At 40.7% G+C, this 19,933-nt stretch overlaps 1 protein-coding gene across 3 annotated transcripts in view; it reads left to right on the plus strand.

Moving 5' to 3' along the window:
• The window catches only part of clvs2 (clavesin 2), a 141,747-nt gene that overhangs the window by 108,141 nt on the left and 13,673 nt on the right, over nt 1-19,933 (plus strand). For all 3 annotated transcript variants that reach the window (XR_010016209.1, XM_063034061.1, XM_063034056.1), the window contains exons 3-4: nt 6,205-6,315; nt 7,584-7,804. Coding sequence is in view for 2 of the 3 variants with exons in the window: in XM_063034061.1 (XP_062890131.1) it covers nt 6,205-6,315; nt 7,584-7,804 (332 nt within the window). In the remaining variant the exon portion in view is untranslated. The remainder of the gene's footprint in view (nt 1-6,204; nt 6,316-7,583; nt 7,805-19,933) is intronic.

A 19,933-nucleotide genomic window follows, 5' to 3' on the forward strand; every position in this document is an offset into this window, starting at 1 on the left:
CAACACTTAAGAGAAATTTGGATAGGTACATGGATGAAATGAATATGGAGGGATATGGTCTGGGTGCAGGTCAATTGGACTGCAGATAAATAGTTTGGCATAGAGTAGATGGGCTTAGGGACTTGTTTCTATGCTGCAGTACTGGATGACTCTATTAACTTGATAGCCTCCAGTATTGTAAAGAAATACAAGATCTTGTTTTGAAATCACTTACGGATACCATAATGAGGTAATTTTCCACTTTGTAACTAACAACTAATTGAGTTTTAACTATTTAAAAATATCGCATTGCTTCACAAATACATAGATACTTCAATATAAAACAAAGCTCTGCTTGATGGGATTTAATTCCATTAGTACCAGAATAATCATGAAATGTTGATAGCTCCATTCTGTGGGCAGTTATTTCTCTTTTTTATTTTACCCTGATTGATTTCTAATTTTAGATAAGCATTGAAATGAAAACTGTATATTTCAGTGTTGGCATTCACACAGTGTTCATAATTGCTATTCTGTTACAGTGAATCCTAAAGAGAACTTCAACTTGGAATTTTACATTTGTTGCTAAGGCAACATCTCTTTAGTTGTTGTGCATAGAACAGCCCATCTATAAATGTTACAGCTAGCGTTGCTAAATAAAACCTGCAAGTCGCATGAAGTTTGTAGGTTTTTCTGTATTTGCATATTAGAGATAGCAACAGTGGGATCATTGAGGCACGCATACACAGGCCTGCCCAGCCTTGTAATTACCCCTACCAGTTTAGCCCAGAGCCCTGGGTATTCCCAGAATTCTGTACATAAAGTTGAACTTGCTCACCTTTGGAATGGTTCGCTCTTATATCCTGTATGTAGAAATCTATAGCTAATTTTTAACGGTTTCTAAATGTCCATTGGAGTAAGGAATCACTCACTGCAGGGCCTCCAAATTCCCAAGACGCGTTCTCCTATCACATAGATAGGAATTCTACCCAAAGCAACAGGATAAAATAGCTCTCTAAAATAGTTTGGGGGTCATGTGGACATTATTTAGGCAACCAAATTACCCTGTTAACCTACTTGGGCAACAAAGCCATTTCAAACTTTATAAGAGTCAGACTATTTGATGTTTTCACAGACCAGTACATTGAACCGTACAGCATCAGTAAGTGAGTCACAATCAGTCACCTACTTTCCAGTAGGATTGGCTAAGTATTTTCCTCTTGGTCATAACCATCCACTGATCTACTAAGGGCATTAATTGATGAAACCTCCCAAAGTGGATTCACCTGCTGCAATTGAGATAATAATTACCTAGCTGATTTATGAGAGATGGCTCACAGTATTGTCTCTCATTACTTACAATCTATACTGCCCTTTGGGATAAATTAGATTTCATTTGAAAGAAAAGTAGTAAGTTTTTTTTTCCTCAATTCTCTGCACCACACTCCAGTCCAATTGGTAGTGGTAATGCACTTTTAAGTTGGACTGCCAACTACCAGAAGAGGAAGAAGAAGAAGATGAGAGATGGTTATCTCCCTGTAAAGCACCCAAAGCAATTGGGTAAGGCAAATTTCAGTGTAGCAAAAAAGCCTCATGGCTTTGCAGCTGTGCATTTATTGACCCAGACTTGGAGTGAAGACACAGAGACATGAAAAATTTTCTAAGTGAGGAAAAAAAAATTGCTGGTATTTGAAATTCTGAACATCGAAAGATGGGTTAGTACTTCCACCTTATCTCTTTGATCTTCTCCATTCATTTGGTATTAACTGATGGAAGATAAATTAATGAAAAATAGTGTTTGAAATCTGAAGCAAATCAAAAGTACAGGGTCAATTAGTATGTATAAATCTCTGTCTCCATCTCTGGAGACAAACTGTCAACCATCATCTTTTATAAACCTACCAATTCCTTGTTATCTTGACTATACCTCTTCCCACCATATCTCCTATTAAAAATGCTATTTCCTTTTCTCAGTTTCCTCATCTCCACTGCATCTGTTCCCAGGATGAGGCTTTCCTTTCCAGGACATCAGAGCTGTCTTCCTTCTTTAAAGAATGGGGTTTCCCTTCCTCCAGCATTGAGGCTGCCCTCACCCGCATCTTTACTATTCCCGAACATTCACACTCACCCCATGTTCCGGCCAACTTAATAATGATAAAGACTGTCCTGTCCTTACCAACCACCCCATAAGCCTCCAAATCCAACATATCATTCTCTGTTACTTTCATCATCTCTAAAGGGATCCTGCCACTGACATTATTTTACCTGCTTCCCTCTCTGCTTTCTGCAGGGATCGCTCCCTCCATGAGGAATGTAGAAGGTTGAGGGGGGACTTGATAGAGGCATTTAAAATTATGAGAGGGATAGATAGAGTTGACATGGATAGGCTTTTTCCATTGAGTGTGGGGGAGATTCAAACAAGAGGACATGAGTTGAGAGTTAAAGGGCAAAAGTTTAAGGGTAACATGAGGGGGAACTTCTTTACTCAGAGAGTGGTGGCTGTGTGGAACAAGCTTCCAGCAGAAGTGGTTGAGGCAAGTTCGATGTTTTCGTTTAAAGTTAAATTGGATAGCTATATGGACAGGAACTGAATGGAGGGTTATGGGCTGAGTGCAGGTTGGTGGGACTAGGTGAGAGTAAGAGTTTGGCACGGACTAGAAGGGCTGAGATGGCCTGTTTCCATGCTGTAATTGTTATATGGTTATATGATTGCCTTGTCCATTTATCCCCCCCCACCCCTGACTAATCTTCCTCCCATCACTTATCCCTGGCCAAAATGCTACATCTGCCCATTTACCTCCTCCCTCACCTCCATTCAGGGCTCCAAACAGTCCTTCCAGGTGAAACCCCTTTTTAACCAAGTGTTTGTAGATTCACCGCTCATTAGCCCCCCGCTAACAGCCACTGGACTCAGCGGTGAGAAAACCTCCCATCTCAAGCTCCATACGTCTAGAGTCAGTGTGACTTGGGTCTCACCAAAACCAGGAAGTTGGGATGTCTCGACCACCCAACACCAATCTTTGCAAATACTGTGTCAATACTGCCCCCATGCAATTAGCTGTCGGCAAGAAATAACAGATCGTACACTGCATACAATTATAAAGAATATATATTTACCAATTTCAGCTTTATCAAACAGTCAGTAGAAAAAGAAAAGAACAAAAAATAAAAAGGGTCCTTTACAGTTATCCCAGTCCAAACGTGCACATAAGACCTTGATTCAAACCAATGTCCATCACAAAAACCTCCCTCTGCTCAGCATTTTCTAGAATATTCTTCCATTTCCATCATCCTGATAAGATCATAAGAAACAGGAGTAGGAGTAGGCCTTTTGACCCATCGCGACTGCTCTGTCATTCAACAAGATCGTGGCTGATCTGACCATGGATCTATGTACCAGCCTTTTCCCCATAACTCTTAATTTCCCTACTATGCAAAAATCTATCCAACCTTGTCTTAAAGATATTTACTGAGGTCGCCTCCACTGCTTCACTGGGCAGAGAATTCTGGGAAAAGCAGTTCCTCCTCACCTCTGTCCCAGATCTACTCCCCCGAATCTTGACTCTATGTCCTCTGGTTCAAGTCTCATCTACCAGTGGAAACAACTTTCCTGCCTCTATCTTATCTAGCCCTTTCATAATTTGATATGTTTCTATAAGATCTCCCCTCATTCTCCTGAATTCCAGCAAGTACAGTCCCAGGCAACTCAATCTCTCCTCATATTTCCCTATGATTGGCTGACACAATATTCCTAAGTTGAACAACATAGCCCCTTTCTTTAGCTCAGACCCAAACATGCTTAAAGCAGAACAGACTGCTCTTACTGAACTCATAAAATGAATTGCCTACAGCATAAGTGTAAAAATTTTAACCAGGACGTTACATAGGTTGGACAACACTTTACTTGCGAATCTGCTGGGGTCAGCTATTGTGTCTGGTGCTCCCTCTACACTGGTGAGGCCCATCGTAAACTGGGGACCACTTCATTGAGCATCTCTGACCTATCTGCCAAAAGTGGAACTTTAGTCATAGTCATACTTTATTGATCCCGAGGGAAATTGATTTTCGTTACAGTTGCCCCACCAAGAATAGAGTATAAATATAGCAATATAAAACCATAAATAATTAAATAGTAATATGTAAATTATGCCAGGAAATAAGTCCAGGTCCAGCCTATTGGCTCAGGGTGTCTGACCCTCCAAGGGAGGAGTTGTAAAGTTTGATGGCCACAGGCAGGAATGACTTCCTATGACACTCAGTGTTGCATCTCGGTGGAATGAGTCTCTGGCTGAATGTACTCCTGTGCCCACCCAGTACATTATATAGTGGATGGGAGACATTGTCCAAGATGTCAAACATTGTGGTGGTCAAATTTTAATTTCCTTTCCCATTCCCATCCTGACATATTATTATCCCTCCCTTTTGTGCCATGATGAGGCCATTCTCAGGGTGGAGGAGTAACATCTTATATTCTGTCTGGGTAGCCTGCATCCTGATCATAATCAGAATCTAGTTTAATATCACTGGCATATATTGTGGAATTTGTTGTCTTTGTGGCAACAGTACAATGCAATACATAATAATAGAGAAAAACATGTATTAAATTAAATATACATGATAGTTAAATTAAATAAATTAACTATTGTAAAAATAGCAATAAAAAGTTGTGAGGTAGTGTTTGTGGGTTCAAAGTTCATTCAGAAATTGGATGGCAGAGGGGAAGAAGCTGTTCCTGAATTGTTGAGTGTGTGCCTTCAGGCTTCTGTAACTCTTTCCTGACGATAACAGTGAGAACAAGACATGATCTGATGTTGGCATGAATATTGATTTCTCCTCCCGTTAAAAAAAATTCCCTCCCCTTTTCCATTCCTGAAGTATGGTCTGGGCCCAAAACATTGCTTATTTATTTCCATGCATGCTGCCAGACCTGCTGAGTTCCTCCAGTATTTGGTGTATATTGCTCTGAATTTCCAGCATTTGCAGAATTTCTTATGTTTAAGGTGTTTTAAGTAGAGGAGTTTCTCAAGACTTGATGTGCGTCTGATCACAGCTGCACGGGAATGAATGTTGAGGAAAGCCTGAATCTTGGAATGAGGAAGTCTATCCAGTAATTCTACACTGTCATCTACCAACCGGTGGTTCTGTCTTCGAAGCTTCCTCTGTTAAACGTGTCAATTGGATCTTCCTCCAAGTAGCATTAAGTGATTTTTCTTGTGTGGTTGCGACCACCTACTGTAGCCACATAACATCACGTTATATGGCAATTTTTCCAATAGGAAGTTGTTATAGAGATTAGTGAGGTTACTGATGATGAACAGCAGGGAATTTCCATTCTCCCAAGATGAAAAGTTTAATAATGTTTACTTGATTATGCTGTTGTAAGTTCCATTATCCATCTAAAAATTACTGTTCTTCACATTAACAGACTATGGTAAGGCCTGTCTGCTTGCAAATGATAATTCTTTTCTTTTAAAGGAATTAGTTTTTGTGCAGTGATTATAGGCACAGATTTCTATTGTATATGCAGTGAATAATTTCCATGATAAAATTATTGTAATTGCTATGTCATTGTTAATAATATATTGTTTGGTTACTTATTTCCCCACATGCTAGTGATTAAACGTAAAAGCCAAGCCGTTTCTTTATGCTTCAGCCTTCAAGTGATTTTAGCCCATCTTTCCTCTTATGATTGTTAATATTGCAAATTACTCTAGTTATTATGTTTTCTGTTTATGCCTGACCCTACCTTGACCTCAAGATATGTTAACCTATACAGCATCCAGTAACGCATTGAATCCTTTGTTACTGATTTTTTTCTCTCTCTCCTGGCACTCATCCATTTGTTCTGATAATTGTACACTCCAGAGATTTGGACATAAATGACTTGTAAAGTGCTTTATACATTTTAAAGGTTCTGTTTGAAAAACAAATTGCTGATAATTCTCGTTCCCATTAACACACTACAAAATCTCATGTATTTTGCAATTAATGAGCGAAAGTAAGCTTCACTTTGAATATTTTGTTAAAGAGGATTTTGGGTTTCAGTTCCTTAAGGAGACACTAATTAATTGGATGAAGCGTTCTAGATTGAATTCAAGAGCAGCACAATTTTTTTTTAATTGAGCAAACCTTGTTTATTGTTTGCCTTGTGTGTGAAGGGACAAACAATTAAATCTACTGAAATGTAACAGCTGGAAGATTCATTGCCTATTTTTCTTATTTCAGGACAGCTTTCCCTCTCGTTTTGGAGGAATCCATTTTGTCAATCAGCCTTGGTATATTCATGCTCTTTATACTGTCATTAGGCCCTTCTTGAAAGAGAAGACTAGAAAAAGGGTGAGATGAATATATTCAAAAATATTAAAAGATACAAAACAATTTGTTATTAAATTATCATGGGCATTTACCGTGCTAAAATCCTTGGAATGCAATATTGTCTTATTAAAACTATATATGTTGAAGTGTACCACCTCACTGGGTGTACAGGAACAATGAATTGACCTCGTATGAAAAAGATACAGCAGCGAATTTAGATCAGGTTTATTTCATTGTGTTATGTAAAACAAATTGTCTACAGAATTGGTATTATCTGACAAATTCCTCATCTGCTAAGGGCGATTTTCCAACTGCAGTCTCAACAGGGACTCTTGTCCACTGAAATGATGGTGTGCTCTGTGTATGCTACAACACAGACTCCTAGAGAAAGGTCTTTGTAACTGAATTGAATGTTGGAAACAGTCGATGAAAATACAAGCACAGTGACTGTGAACCAAAAGGACTGTTCCATGTTCGATATCTTTATGTTGAGGTTTTGCCTTATTCAGTACCATCTCATTTCTACATTTGTATCAATGTAAATATGAGTTTTTTAACGAGTTATTCAAAAATCTAATATGAGAAACACATGAACTGCACTTGTGCAGCATTAATAGATAATGTTACATTCTTTGTCACCCAGGAGGTAAGCATGGGAAATAATTTCCATACTCACCATTTGGATTTTTTGCATTCTCATTTTAAAATCATAATAAGATGATAGTATTTCAGTTGGACTTTCCTTCATGCGAAGCACAGAGACCTTCGTACCTGCCCAGAATAGATCTGACCTAAGAATGCTCGAGGGATTTTTTGTTTTGCAAATTAGAGCAGTAAATTCCCATATAATTGATAGCAACAGATTCCTCAGTGTTCTATAATGATTGTAGCGTCTTTAAGGTAATAAGCTGCAATCATTATTAATGGACATAACTGGAGATCAGCTGGAGTTTACAGATAGCATGAGATCATTTAAAGGTTAATTGTTCTTTGTAGGTTGACATTTGCTTATTAATTTGCAAATCATTTCCTTGGTCATAGAAACAAACAGGAATTTGTAGCCACTGTCATCCTTCTTAGCCCACACTAAAGGAAACACTGAACTTGCATGTGCTGTTTCAGAAAAAATTGTGGTAGATATATTTCAAGATAGAAAGCTTAAGGAGCACGTTGGACTTTGCTAGATATTGGTAGTATTAATTTAAATATGAAAAATGCTTTTGAAAGGTTTTGTAGTTATAATATTCCAATATTAACATGAATGTTTTGTTGCTATGTCATCTTTCTAGATATTTATGCATGGAAATAACCTAAATAGTCTTCATCAGCTTATACATCCCGAAATCTTGCCTTCAGAATTTGGAGGGATGCTGCCACCCTACGACATGGGAACATGGGCAAGAACTCTGCTGGAACACGAGTATGACGATGACAATGAATATGTTAGCGATTCCTATAATATGTCTTTCAAAGATGTGGAAAAGTCCTTGTCTCCAAAATCTATGAAGAGGTTTGTATTCTATTTATCTAATTTGCAACGCTGCCTGTATATCTCTCTGACAAATGTATTTCAATTTATAAAATCTGCCAAGTAGGGAAGTACCAATCTATCTGAATATATATGGGGAAAATGTCTATGGTTGCTTTGTTTTTGAGAAGTACCAATTTACATTTTTTTAAATTTTAAGTGGGCTTGTTGAGAGAGCTACTTGTGATTAGTGTTAGTTGTAGATTCATACCACATGGGAACTGGCCTTTTAACCCAGTGAATCTGCTCTGATCGTGCAGCATCCATTTCCTACATTATTTCTATTTTTGAAGTACAAGATTTTTCCCTAGATTCCCATTAGCCTTTTCTAGATGCTAGCACTCACCCAGACACTATATCAACTACCATTTGACCGATGACAATTTAAAAAATGGATAATCTTGTTAACCTTTATGCCCATATTATTGGCTTATGCCAACCATTAGGGAATCAGCCTTGAAGACACTTGGTATGAGACAACAATATGTATGGATATTAAATTCTGAAACACCTTTTTCATTATATAAAATAGCCCAAATATAACTTCAAAAACTTATCAAAACTTTATTTCATTCTGTGAGCCCTAAGTTCCCATTTTTTCAGCCGTGAGGTTGGCGGCCAAATGTTGATCTGGCAATAATATGTGCCCATTTTAATTGAATCTCTTTAGAGAGATTTCTACAGAGACGTTAGGAATATTAACTTGAATTGTTTCAAAATGCTAGCAAACATCACAGCAGGGATTGGGCTAAAGAGAGAGAAAGTTGTCAAGTAGATCATTGTAATCCCTTATGATGAATTGCTGTTTTCTGCTATCTGCAGTTTACCAAAGCCAGTTCTTCATTTCCTCCAAGAGGACATAATCTTGTCATGGTTTGGAGGCTTGCGTGCCTCAATGACATGAGGGCTATGTTGGCTGGAGTCAGGACTTTATGCTTTTGCTCTTGTTCAGGTCACCCATGTCAAACAGGTCAAAGGTTAGAGGCCAGACAAAGAGTGGTTCACTGGTCCTCCAGGTTCGGGGGTTTAGCTCAGGCCTAATAACCTTAACTGGTTAAAAAAAAACTGTTACGGAAACAGCAATGAAGAATCCTTCTACATCTGAGAGCGATGGTATTCCTGAGTCTTCAGACTTGCATGACTGACAGTAGTGAAAAATGAGGAAGCTACTGACACGATGAAGGAAGCTCTGAACACCACCGAAGATGGTCACTGGTGCCTAAACGCCAGTGCATCCTTGGCAGTAGTTAAGCAACGTGCACAAAATGCTGGCAAATTCCGTGAGTCAAGCAGCATGTATATTTACTGTCTGTTGCATTGCTGGCATTTAGGGCAGCAATGAAGGTCCTCCATCTCTGTCTGTCCACACCGTCACACACAGATATAGAAAGATTCTTCATTGCTGTTTTTGTAACAATTGCTTTTGACCAGTCAGGGTTGTTAGCCCTGAGCTGAACCCCTGAACCTGGAGGACCGGTGGACCACTCTTAATCTGGCCTCTACCCTTTGACCTGTTTGGCATGGGTGATCCTACCATGAGCCAAAGCACAAGGTCCTGACTCCAGCTAACGTAGCTCTGTGGGCCATTGATGCACACAAGACTCCAAACCATACAACAATTCTGTGGTCCTCTTGGAGGGGGCAGCTCTTATGCAGGGCATAGATATTCAATGTTTCAAAATATCCAGCATCTGCAGAATCTCAAGTCTGAGTCCTGTTTTATTTTAACGATGAGTCTCCCATTTTAAAGCAGTTTTTCAAAACCGAGTGGCAATGAAGGTATATTAAGACCAGGATATCTTGCAATGCAATAAAAACTGCATTGAACAATGTTCGTTAGATTATACAGAGAGTGACAGAAGCAGATTCCTTGGCCCACTGAGTTCTCATCAGTCATCAGGCACTCACTTTACAGCAAAACACCATTTGTCCATTTTATTCTTCCCGCATTCTAATCAACTTCCTCCACATCAAAATTCTGTCATTCATACACATGTTAGGATGGACTTATAGTGGCCAAGTAACTGATATCCCACAACCCAAAGACTTGCATTTTGGAAATAGAAGCAACTCAAGATTCAAGATTGTTTAGTTTTATAAGGGAACAAAATAATTATCACTCTGGATCCAATGCAGCATACATTTCAAAAAAGAATAAGATAACGAACACAGTGTTTATTATTTATTTATTTGCTTGTCTGTGCTGTTCAGCAAACCCCGATTTAACTCTGGCCTAATCTTGGGATAACTTACAAGATTAAATTTACGTTTGTACATAATGTGACTCTGACAGGAAATGATAAAGAAGTGGTCGTGGATGGTGTGGTGGGTTAGTGGGTGGAACTGTTGATCAACTTCACTGCTTGGGAAAAATAGCTCATACAGTCACAGAGAGGAACTCAGCACTGGTGGTCACGTTTAACCTGGGTCACTGCAGTTGTGAGAGAGCAGCTCTACTAGCTGTGCCACTGTGCTGCCTATTGTCTGACTGATTGATCATCTATAGACCCCAGGCAGAATACAAGCTTTTAGAGGGATGAATATAATAATACCTTTATTCTCGTTCCACTAGAAGGACTGAACGGAGTTGCAAAATTTTTGATTGATTCCCCCGAAACAAATATAAGATTTACATAAAATTTACACCTTTTAATGGCCAAATTATTCCAAAGTATGCCCTTTGCTCTGTGAATAATTCTGGCAGTATCCCCAAGGACTCTGTCATTGATTGAAGTTATAATCGACCGGTTATTTCACAGAATGTAAAGTGCCCACCATTAAAAGCAGTAGACCACAGCTGATTCAGAAAAATGCACATCTGACCTCTAAGTACTCATGCGACGTGCCATGAACGCTATCAAATTTTGTTAATGAAATGAATTTTCAGCTCGAGGGCTCATTAACTCATCTTAAAATGTGTAGTTAAAAATGAGTTAATGCATGTGTAAGAGTAAACCACAGAAATACCGCATGAAGCTATATTTGGTGAAGGAGAATCCTAAAAGATTCTACAGATATGTTAGGAGTAAAGGGTTTGCTAGGGACAATATTTGAGGATTAGAGGATAGCCAATGTTGTTCTGCTGTTTAAAGAAGGCTCCAAACATAAACCAGGAAATTTTAGACCGGTGAGTTGGACATCGGTTGTGGGAAAGTTATTGGAAAGTATTCTAAGGGACTGGATATATAAGCATTTGGATAGACATGGACGGATTAAGGACAGTCAACATGGCTTCATGCGTGAGGTCATTTCTAACCAATCTTATAGAGTTTTTCGAGGAAGTTACCAGGAAAATGGATGAAGGCAAGGCAGTGGATGTGAGGTAGTAAATTGGATTGGACATTAGCTTTGAGGGAGAAGCCAGAAAGTGGTTGTAGATGGTTGCCTCTCTGACTGGAGGCCTGTGATAAGTGGTGTTCCATGGGAATTGGTACTGGGTCCTTTGTTGTTTTGCCATCTATATCAATGATCTGGATGGTAAGGTAGTTAACTGGGATAGCAAGTTTACTGATGACACCAAGAGTGGGGGTATAGTGGAGAATGAAGAAGGCTATCATGGTTGCAAAGGGATCTGCATCAGCTGGGAAAATGAGCTAAGAAATGGCAAATGAAATTTAATGCAGACAAGTATGAGGTTTTGCACTTCGGTAGTTACAAACAGAGTAGGTCTTAAACAGTGAACGGTAGGGCACTGAGGAGTGTGGTAGAACAAAGGGATCTGTGAATATGGGTTCATAATTCATTGAACGTGGTATCACATGTAGGTAGAATCATAAAGGAAGCTTTCATCACTTTGTCTTCATAAATCAAAGTACTGAGTACAAGAGATGGAATGTTATGTTAAAGTTCTATAAGGTGTTGGTGAGGCTTAACTTGGAGTAGTAGATCATAAGACCATAAGACATAGGGGCAGAATTAGGCCATCTGGTCCATCAAGTCTGCTCCGCCATTTAATCATGGCCGATCCTTTTTTCTATCTTCTCCCCCACCCTAGTCCCCGTAACCTTTGATGCCATGTCCAATCAAGAACCTATCAATCTCTGCCTTAAATACAGCCAATGACCTGACCTCCACAGCTGCATGTGGCAACAAATTCTACAAATTCACCACCTTTTGGCTAAAGAAATATCTCTGCATCTCTGTTTTGAAAGGGTGCCCCTCTATCCTGAGGCTGTGCCCTCTTATCCTAGACTCTCCCAACATGGGAAACATCCTTTCCACATCTACTCTGTCTAGGACTTTCAACATTCAAAAGTTTTCAATAAGATCCCCTCTCATCCTTCTGAATTCCAGCGAGTACAGACCCAGAGCCATCAAACGTTCCTCGTATGATAACCCTTTCATTCCTGGAATCATCCTCGTGAAGTTCTTCTGGACCCTCTCAGCACATCTTTTATAAGATGAGGAACCCAAAACTGTTCACAATATTCAAGGTGAGGCCTCATCAGTGCTTTATAAAGCCTCAGCATCACATCCTTGCTCTTGTATTCTAGATCTCTTGAAATGAATGCTGACATGGCATTTGCCTTCCTCACCACCGACTCGACCTGCAAGTTAACCTTCAGTGTGTTTTGCACAACGACTCCCAAGTCCCTCTACATCTCAGATTCCTGGATTTTCTTCCTGTTTAGAAAATAGTCCGCACATTTATTTCTACTACCAAAGTGCACGACCATGCATTTTCCAACATTATATTTCATTTGCCACTTTTTTATCCATTCTTCTAATCTGTCTAAGTCCTTCTGCATCCTACCTGTTTCCTCAACACAACATGCCCCTCTTCATATCTTCATATCATCTGTAAACTTGGCAACAAAGCTATCTATTCCATCATCTAAATCATTTATATACAGCATAAAAAGAAGTGCTCCCAACACCGACTCCTGCTGAACACCACTAGTCACTGGCAACCAACCAGTAAAGGATCCTTTTATTCCCACTCGCTGCCTCGTACCAATCAGCCAATGCTCTAACCATGTTGGTAACTTTCCTGTAATACCATGGGCTCCTAACTTGGTAAGCAGCCTCGAGCAGCCAGCACAAGTGGTGCGTGCTAGCTTGATTTCAATGTTTAAGACCATAAGACCATAAGATATATGAGCAGAATTAGGCCATTTGGCCCATTGAATCTGCTTCACCATTTCATTATGACTGATCCAATTTTCCTCTCAGCCCCAATCTCCTGCATTCTTCCCATATCCCTTCATGCCCTGACATAGAAAAATAGAAACTTAGAAATCTACAGCACATTACAGGCCCTTTGGCCCACAATGTTGTGCCCATCATGCAACCTACTCTAGAAACTGCCTAGAGTTTCCCTACTGCATAGCCCTCTACTTTTCTAACCTCCATATCCTATCTAAGAGTCTCTTTAAAAACCCTATTGTATCCGCCTTTACCACCTTCGCTGGCAGTGCATTCCACGCACCCACCATTCCTTGCATGAAAAACTTAACTCTGGCATCCCCCTTGTACCTACTTCTAAGCACCTTACCTCGTGTAACCAATTCAGCCCTGGGAAAAAGCCTCTGCCTATCCACATGATGAATGCCTCTCATCATCATATACAGGTCTATCAGGTCACTTCTCATCCTCCGTCATTCCAAGGGGAAAAGGCCAACCAAGATCACTCAACCTATTCTCCAATCCAGACAACATCATTGTAAATCTCCTCTACACTCTCTCTATAGTATCCATATCCTTCCTGTAATGAGATGACCAGAACTGACCAATCAAGGATCTATCAACCTCTGCCTTAAATATACATAAAGACTTGGCCATTACAGCTTCCTGTGGCAAAGAATTCCACAGATTCACTAATCTCTGGCTAAAGAAATTGCTCATCATCTCTGTTCTAAAAGATGCCCCTCTATTCTGAGGCTTTGTCCTCTGGTCTTAGGCTCACCCACCATAGGAAACATCCTCTCCATACCCACTCTATCAAGCCCTTTCACCATTTGATAGCTTTCAATGAAGTCACCCATCATTCTTCGGATTTTCAGTGAATACAAGCCCAGAGCCACCAAACGCTCTTTAGATGACAAGCCATTCAATCCTGGAATCATATTCATGAGCCTCCTTTGAATCCTCTCCAGTTTCAGCACATCCTTTCTAAGATAAGAGGACCAAATCTGGTCACATTACTCCAAGTGAGGCCTCACCAATGCTTTATAAAGTCTCAACATTACACCCTTGCTTTTATGTTCCAGTCCTCTTGAAATGAATGCTACAGGCTCAATCTGCAAGTTAACTTTTAGGGAATCCTGCACAAGGACTTACTTCCCTTTGCACCTCAGTTTTTTTTTTATTTTCTCTCTCTCCATTTAGAAAATAGTTAACCATTTCATTTCTTCTACTAGAGTGCATGACCATGCACTTCCCAACACTGTATTCTGTTTGCCATTTCTTTGTTCATTCTCCTAATCTGTCCAAGTCCTTTTGTAGCCTCTCTACTTCCTCAAAACTACCTGCCCCTCCACCTATCTTCATATCGTCTGCAAACTTACTGACATACAACGTATAAAGAATCAGTCCCAACATAGAACCCTGTGGAGCGCCACTAGTCACCGGCAACCAGCCAGAAACGGCTCCCTTTATTCCCATTCATTGCTTCCTGCCAATCAGCCACTGCAATAGCCATGCTAGAATCTTTCCTATAATACCATGGGCTCATAGATTGTTAAGCAGCCTCATGTGTAGCACTTTGTCAAAGGCCTTCCTAAGGGAAGTTTGGATAGGTACATGGATTGTAGGGACATGGAGGGTAATGATTCCGGTGCAGGTCGATGGGAGTAGGTGGTTTAAATAGTTTTAGCATGTCCTAGATGGGCCAAAAGGCTTTTTCTGTGCACTTCTTCTCTATGACTCTATGATGCAATGAACAAATCCTGTGTACATATTATAAACATGAGACGCTCTGCACATGCTGCAAATCCACAGCAATACACACAAAATGGTGGGCACACTCAGCAGGTGAGGCAGCATCTATGGAAATCAGTAAACGGTTAACATTTCAGTCTCGAAGAAGGGTCTCAGCCTGCAACATTGCTTATTCATTTCCATAAATGCTGCCTGAGCTGCTGAGTTCCTCCAGCATTTTGTGTGTATTCCCGTGTACATACGCAAACAACACAGATTGTAAGTTCTTATGTATCAACCACTAAAACTAACAGAATGGATCTGGCTGCACTTATTCCGTAAGGGCGGGTCTTCCTTCCAGAACTGTTTACTCAACCTGGCTTTGTTTTTGCATTGACTTTGAATTAAGATTGTTGGAATAGTCATGAATGCTCAGCCATTTATAGGGCTCCAGTCTGATATCGGGAAAGATCCCTGTGCTTGAAGGGTAACATTATGGAATCAAGGGAAAGTTGTCCTTGTTCCATATCTGCAGCTCCTGGTGAACTGCTGATAGCTATTGTGCTTCACTAGGCAAATTCCTCTCCAATGAAATGCCCCTGGCATACTTGAACCTAAAGTTCCTTCCTGTGATAGAGCTTCACTTTCTGTGCCATTTATTTATTTGTTTATTTAGAGAACCAGCATGAACAGGCCCTTCTGGTCCAATGAGTTATGCGGCCAAGCAACCCACCTATTTAACCGCAGCCTAATCAGGGGACAATTTACAATGGCCAATTCACTTACTAACCTATATGTCTTTGGACTGTGGGAGGAAACCAGAGCACCCGGAGAAAACCCATATGCTCACTGGAAGGACTTACAAACTTCTTACAGACAGTAAAAACATAGGAACATAGAAAACCTGCAGCACAATACAGGCCCTTCGGCCCACAAAGCTGTGCCGAACATGTCCCTACCTTAGAACTACCTAGGTTTTACCCATAGCCCTCTATTTTTCTAAGCTCCATGTAGCCATCCAGGAGTCTCTTAAAAGATCCTAACGTTTCCGCCTCCACCACCGTCGATGGCAGCCCATTCCACACACTCACCACTCTCTGTGTAAAAAAACTCACCCCTGACGTCCCCTCTGTACCTGCTTCCAAGCATCTTAAAACTGTGCCCTCTCGTGCTAGCCATTTCAGCCCTGGGGAAAAGCCTCTGACTATCCACACGATCAGTGCCTCTCACCATTTTACAAAGTGCTGGAATTGAACTCTGAACTCCAACATTCCGAGCTGTAATAGCATTGTGCTAACTGATATGCTACCGTGGTGATTCACTGATTTTAATATCTTTGATAGTTTACAAAATAGAAAATAAAATTATTTAAAACACAGAAATAATTTAAAAACATTAAACTAAAGCACACATATTAAAACCATGACTTAACTTCTCCTTTGCTGTCCCACCTGCAGGCCTAGATTCTCCATTGAATAACAATGGGGCCCGAGATTGACTAATGCGGGATCCATCATTCCCAGTATAATGCTGGGATTTACAGCAAAATTCAATCTTGCCACTAGAAACTGAATCTCTTAACAAATCCCAGATTAACACATAATTCTTTCTGAATGGCTACTTGCCAGCAGTATACGGCTAATGGTGTAAAGGGGGCAATGGGAGGAGAACTAAAAACAATGGAAGGAGGGCTGACTAAGACAGCAAGCTCCTTCTAGCACCACGTTAAAGGTGTTCATTCACCTTAATGTTCAGGAGTCTTCAACTGGTTCTCAGTATTATTTATTACTTTCTTTTGTACTTGTGCAGTTTATCTTCTTTTGACATTGGTTGTTTGTTCAGTCTTTGTGCGTAATTTCTCATTGATTCTGTTGTTACTTCTTTGATCTAGCATGGGTGCCTGCTGGGCCGGTTATCCTGAGCAGAGAAGGCTGTTCAGACATTCATCGCTCACAACAGCCCAGTTATAATACAGAACTATGTAGGAGAACTATGTGGCCCATTGAGTCTGCTCCACCATTTCATCATGGCTGATCCAATTTTCCTCTCAGCTCCAATCTCCTGCCTTCTCCCTGTATCTGACCAATCAAGAATCTATCAACCTTTGTCTTAAATGTACATAAAGACTTGGCCTCCACAGCTGCTTTTGGCAAAGAATTCCATAGATACACCATGCTTTAGCTAAGGAAAGTCCTCCTCACCTCCATTCTAGAAGGACGCCCCTCTATTCCGAGACTGTGTCCTCTGGTCTTAGGCTCTCCCACCAAAGGAAACTTCCTCTTCACATCCACTCAGTCAAGGCCTTTCACCATTCGATAGGTTTCAATTAGGTCACCCCTCATTCTTCTGAATTCCAGTGAATACAGACCCAGAGCCATCAGACGCTCTTCATATGACAAGCCATTCAATTCTGGAATCTTTTTTGTGAACCTCCTTTGAACGCTGTCCAGTTTCAGCACATCACTCACATATGTCATGAAATTTGATTTTTTTTGGTATAAGCAGTGCAGTAGATAAAATTGATATAGTATCATGCAAAAATCTCTGTCACTCTAGTGACATATATGGTTAATAAAGAAAACAGGGTAAACAGTCCTACTGTTGAAAGCATATTCAAAGTGAACCTGTGCTTTTGAGTATTCTTGGTGTCACCTCCAGAAACGTACCCTCACTGCCCAGCTGTACAACAGCCAATATTCCCAGTCATCAGTGAAACACTCGGACCTCACTGGAATGAACCAGAGTTCAGCACCCTGCATGTTATTCTAATTACAGTTTCATTGAAAAATTTCTATCTGTAAGCTGGAGTTTGAAATGTGTATCAATATTTTGACAGCTCTATCACCAGCTGTAGTTTTGTTTCATGAAGTTCATTGGAATCATAAAATTAACATGAGGATGCTTAGCATTAGACAAAGATGAAGGGACAAATGATTAATTCCATTTAATTCCTCAGTCAATTAGAGTTTTTTCTTTCACTTGCTGTTCAGGGAGAATGATCAAGGATCAACGTTATTCACCATATACATTTACATATATTAGGAATCTGTTTTGGTGTGTTGGCACAGCCTGCAACAAAAACATTCACATTTTATTCCATATCCCTACTAATTTTATTTTTATATAATTCTTTATAACTGTTGCAACATAGAAAACCTACAGCACAATACAGGCCCTTCAGCCCACAAAGCTGTGCCGAACATGCCCCTACCTTAGAACTACCTAGGCTTTACCCATAGCCCTCTATTTTTCTAAGCTCCATGTAGCCATCCAGGAATCTCTTAAAAGACCCTATCATATCTGCCTCCACCACCGCCGGCAACCCATTCCATGCACTCACCACTCTCCGCGTAAAAAAACTTACCTCTGACATCTCCTCTGTACCTACTTCCAAGCAACTTAAAACTGTGCCCTCTCGTACTAGTCATTTCAGCCCTGGGGAAAAGCCTCTGACTATCCACACGATCAATGCCTCTCATTATCTTGTACACCACTACCAGGTCACCTCTCATCCTCTGTCGCTCCATGGAGAAAAGTCCAAGCTCGCGCAACCTATTCCCATAAGGCATGCTCCCCAATCCAGGCAACATCATTGAAGTCGTTGAATTTGTTGTTTTTTATTGCAATCAAAATACATAAATAACAGCATGTATTTACAGTGTAAACAGCATTATAAAATATGGTTTAAAGTGCTTACGGTGCAATGCAGTCACGGGGCTAATAGAGTGAGTGCGTGGGGTCTAGCTAGAATGGTTGATCAGTGGTCTAACACTAAAGGAAATTGTTCAACCAATGTGAATGTGCCTACTCTTTGGAAGAGTTTTAAACATGTCCTCCTTGTAGACATGAGGTGGCATCCATTCTGCCTTCCAGAAAGTCACTCCCTTCTGGTTGGAGTGTAAGGAGATAGTTTAGAACATTCTGTAAAGTTCCCGTCGTGCATGCCCACCCAGCTTCAAACTGCTGCCTGGGGTCATCTGAGGGAACAATCTGCAAGGACTCCTTGCATATCAGGCTCCTTCTCAGAGGACTGGGTGGACAAAGATGCAATGGCCAGATGGTCAGATGAAACTGGGTTTCTCTACCACTGTGACAGTCTCCCAGTATTGGCTGAAATGGAATCTGGATCCTCAAATGCAGACTTCTGTCCTATCCTTGGTAATAGCTCTGAGTAGTGGGGGGTGGGTTTGGAAACTGGCCCGTGCATCATCTTCTCCATATGGTGGATGACCTCATATGAATCACATTTGTTCTTCTGCAGGAGAATTGTGGATTCTGCACATTCTTCCGCCATTTGCATGGGTTCCACTCCCCACCCCCCTGCCCTGAGACACTATCAGAGGTGTGGCAGTATGTTAATTGGCCACTGTAAACTTCTCTTTGTGTAACCAGTGACCGATCACGGGGGAGTTGCTGAGCATGTGAGAGAGAAGTTGCTCCCTGGCATAGGGATTATCAGTGTGGCCAGACACCATCCCATCCTCCTCCTGCAAACCTCTCCTAACGATGCCCCCTTCGGTACCCAGCCCTGCTGCTGGACAGTACCTCGCTTCTACAACCAGAGCATTAGTCACCACCTGTAAGCCCAAAGGAGAATTAAGGAGCTCTCTGTTCTCTGCTTGTTCATGTTTGCCACCACCCTGTGTACCCCTGCTGTCTGTGCATATTGGGGCATATGCATTTAATAGCTATGAACCTGTGAAATTAGTGTGTGCAGGTTCTGTAAGTGTGCCTTGTAAAATAGTGCTGGCTCCATCTTACCACATAACTTCAGCTGAAAAGCATGTTACTACTTTGTAAAATTATTTTAACCAATTATACAGTATCTCTACTGTGACATCAGGCAAGATCATTTGATTCCAAACAACTGGTTTATTGATCATTACAAAATGTCTCTCTGGTGCTTCCCGCTCCCTCCCCTCTCCCTTCCCCTTTTCCCAACCATAATTCCCCTCTCTCGCCCCCCCTTCCCACTCTCAGTCCACCATGGTGACCCATAACAGAATCAGATTTATGATCACCCACATATCTCATGAATTTTTTTTGCAGCAGTACAGTGCAATACATAAAATTACTGTGGTACTGTGCAGTAGTCCTAGGCACCTGGCTACATATGTATATGTGCACAGTACTGTGTATGCAATAGGTTGCTAGACAATTGATTGCAAAATCTGCTGACAATCTAATGGCTCCGAGGACAGCTCAGAATATCCTGTTTATGTTTTTATTTTGTGTCCTTTCCTACTCTCCACT

This window comes from Mobula hypostoma, chromosome 2 (assembly GCF_963921235.1).
Source record: "Mobula hypostoma chromosome 2, sMobHyp1.1, whole genome shotgun sequence".
Lineage (NCBI taxonomy): Eukaryota > Metazoa > Chordata > Chondrichthyes > Myliobatiformes > Myliobatidae > Mobula > Mobula hypostoma.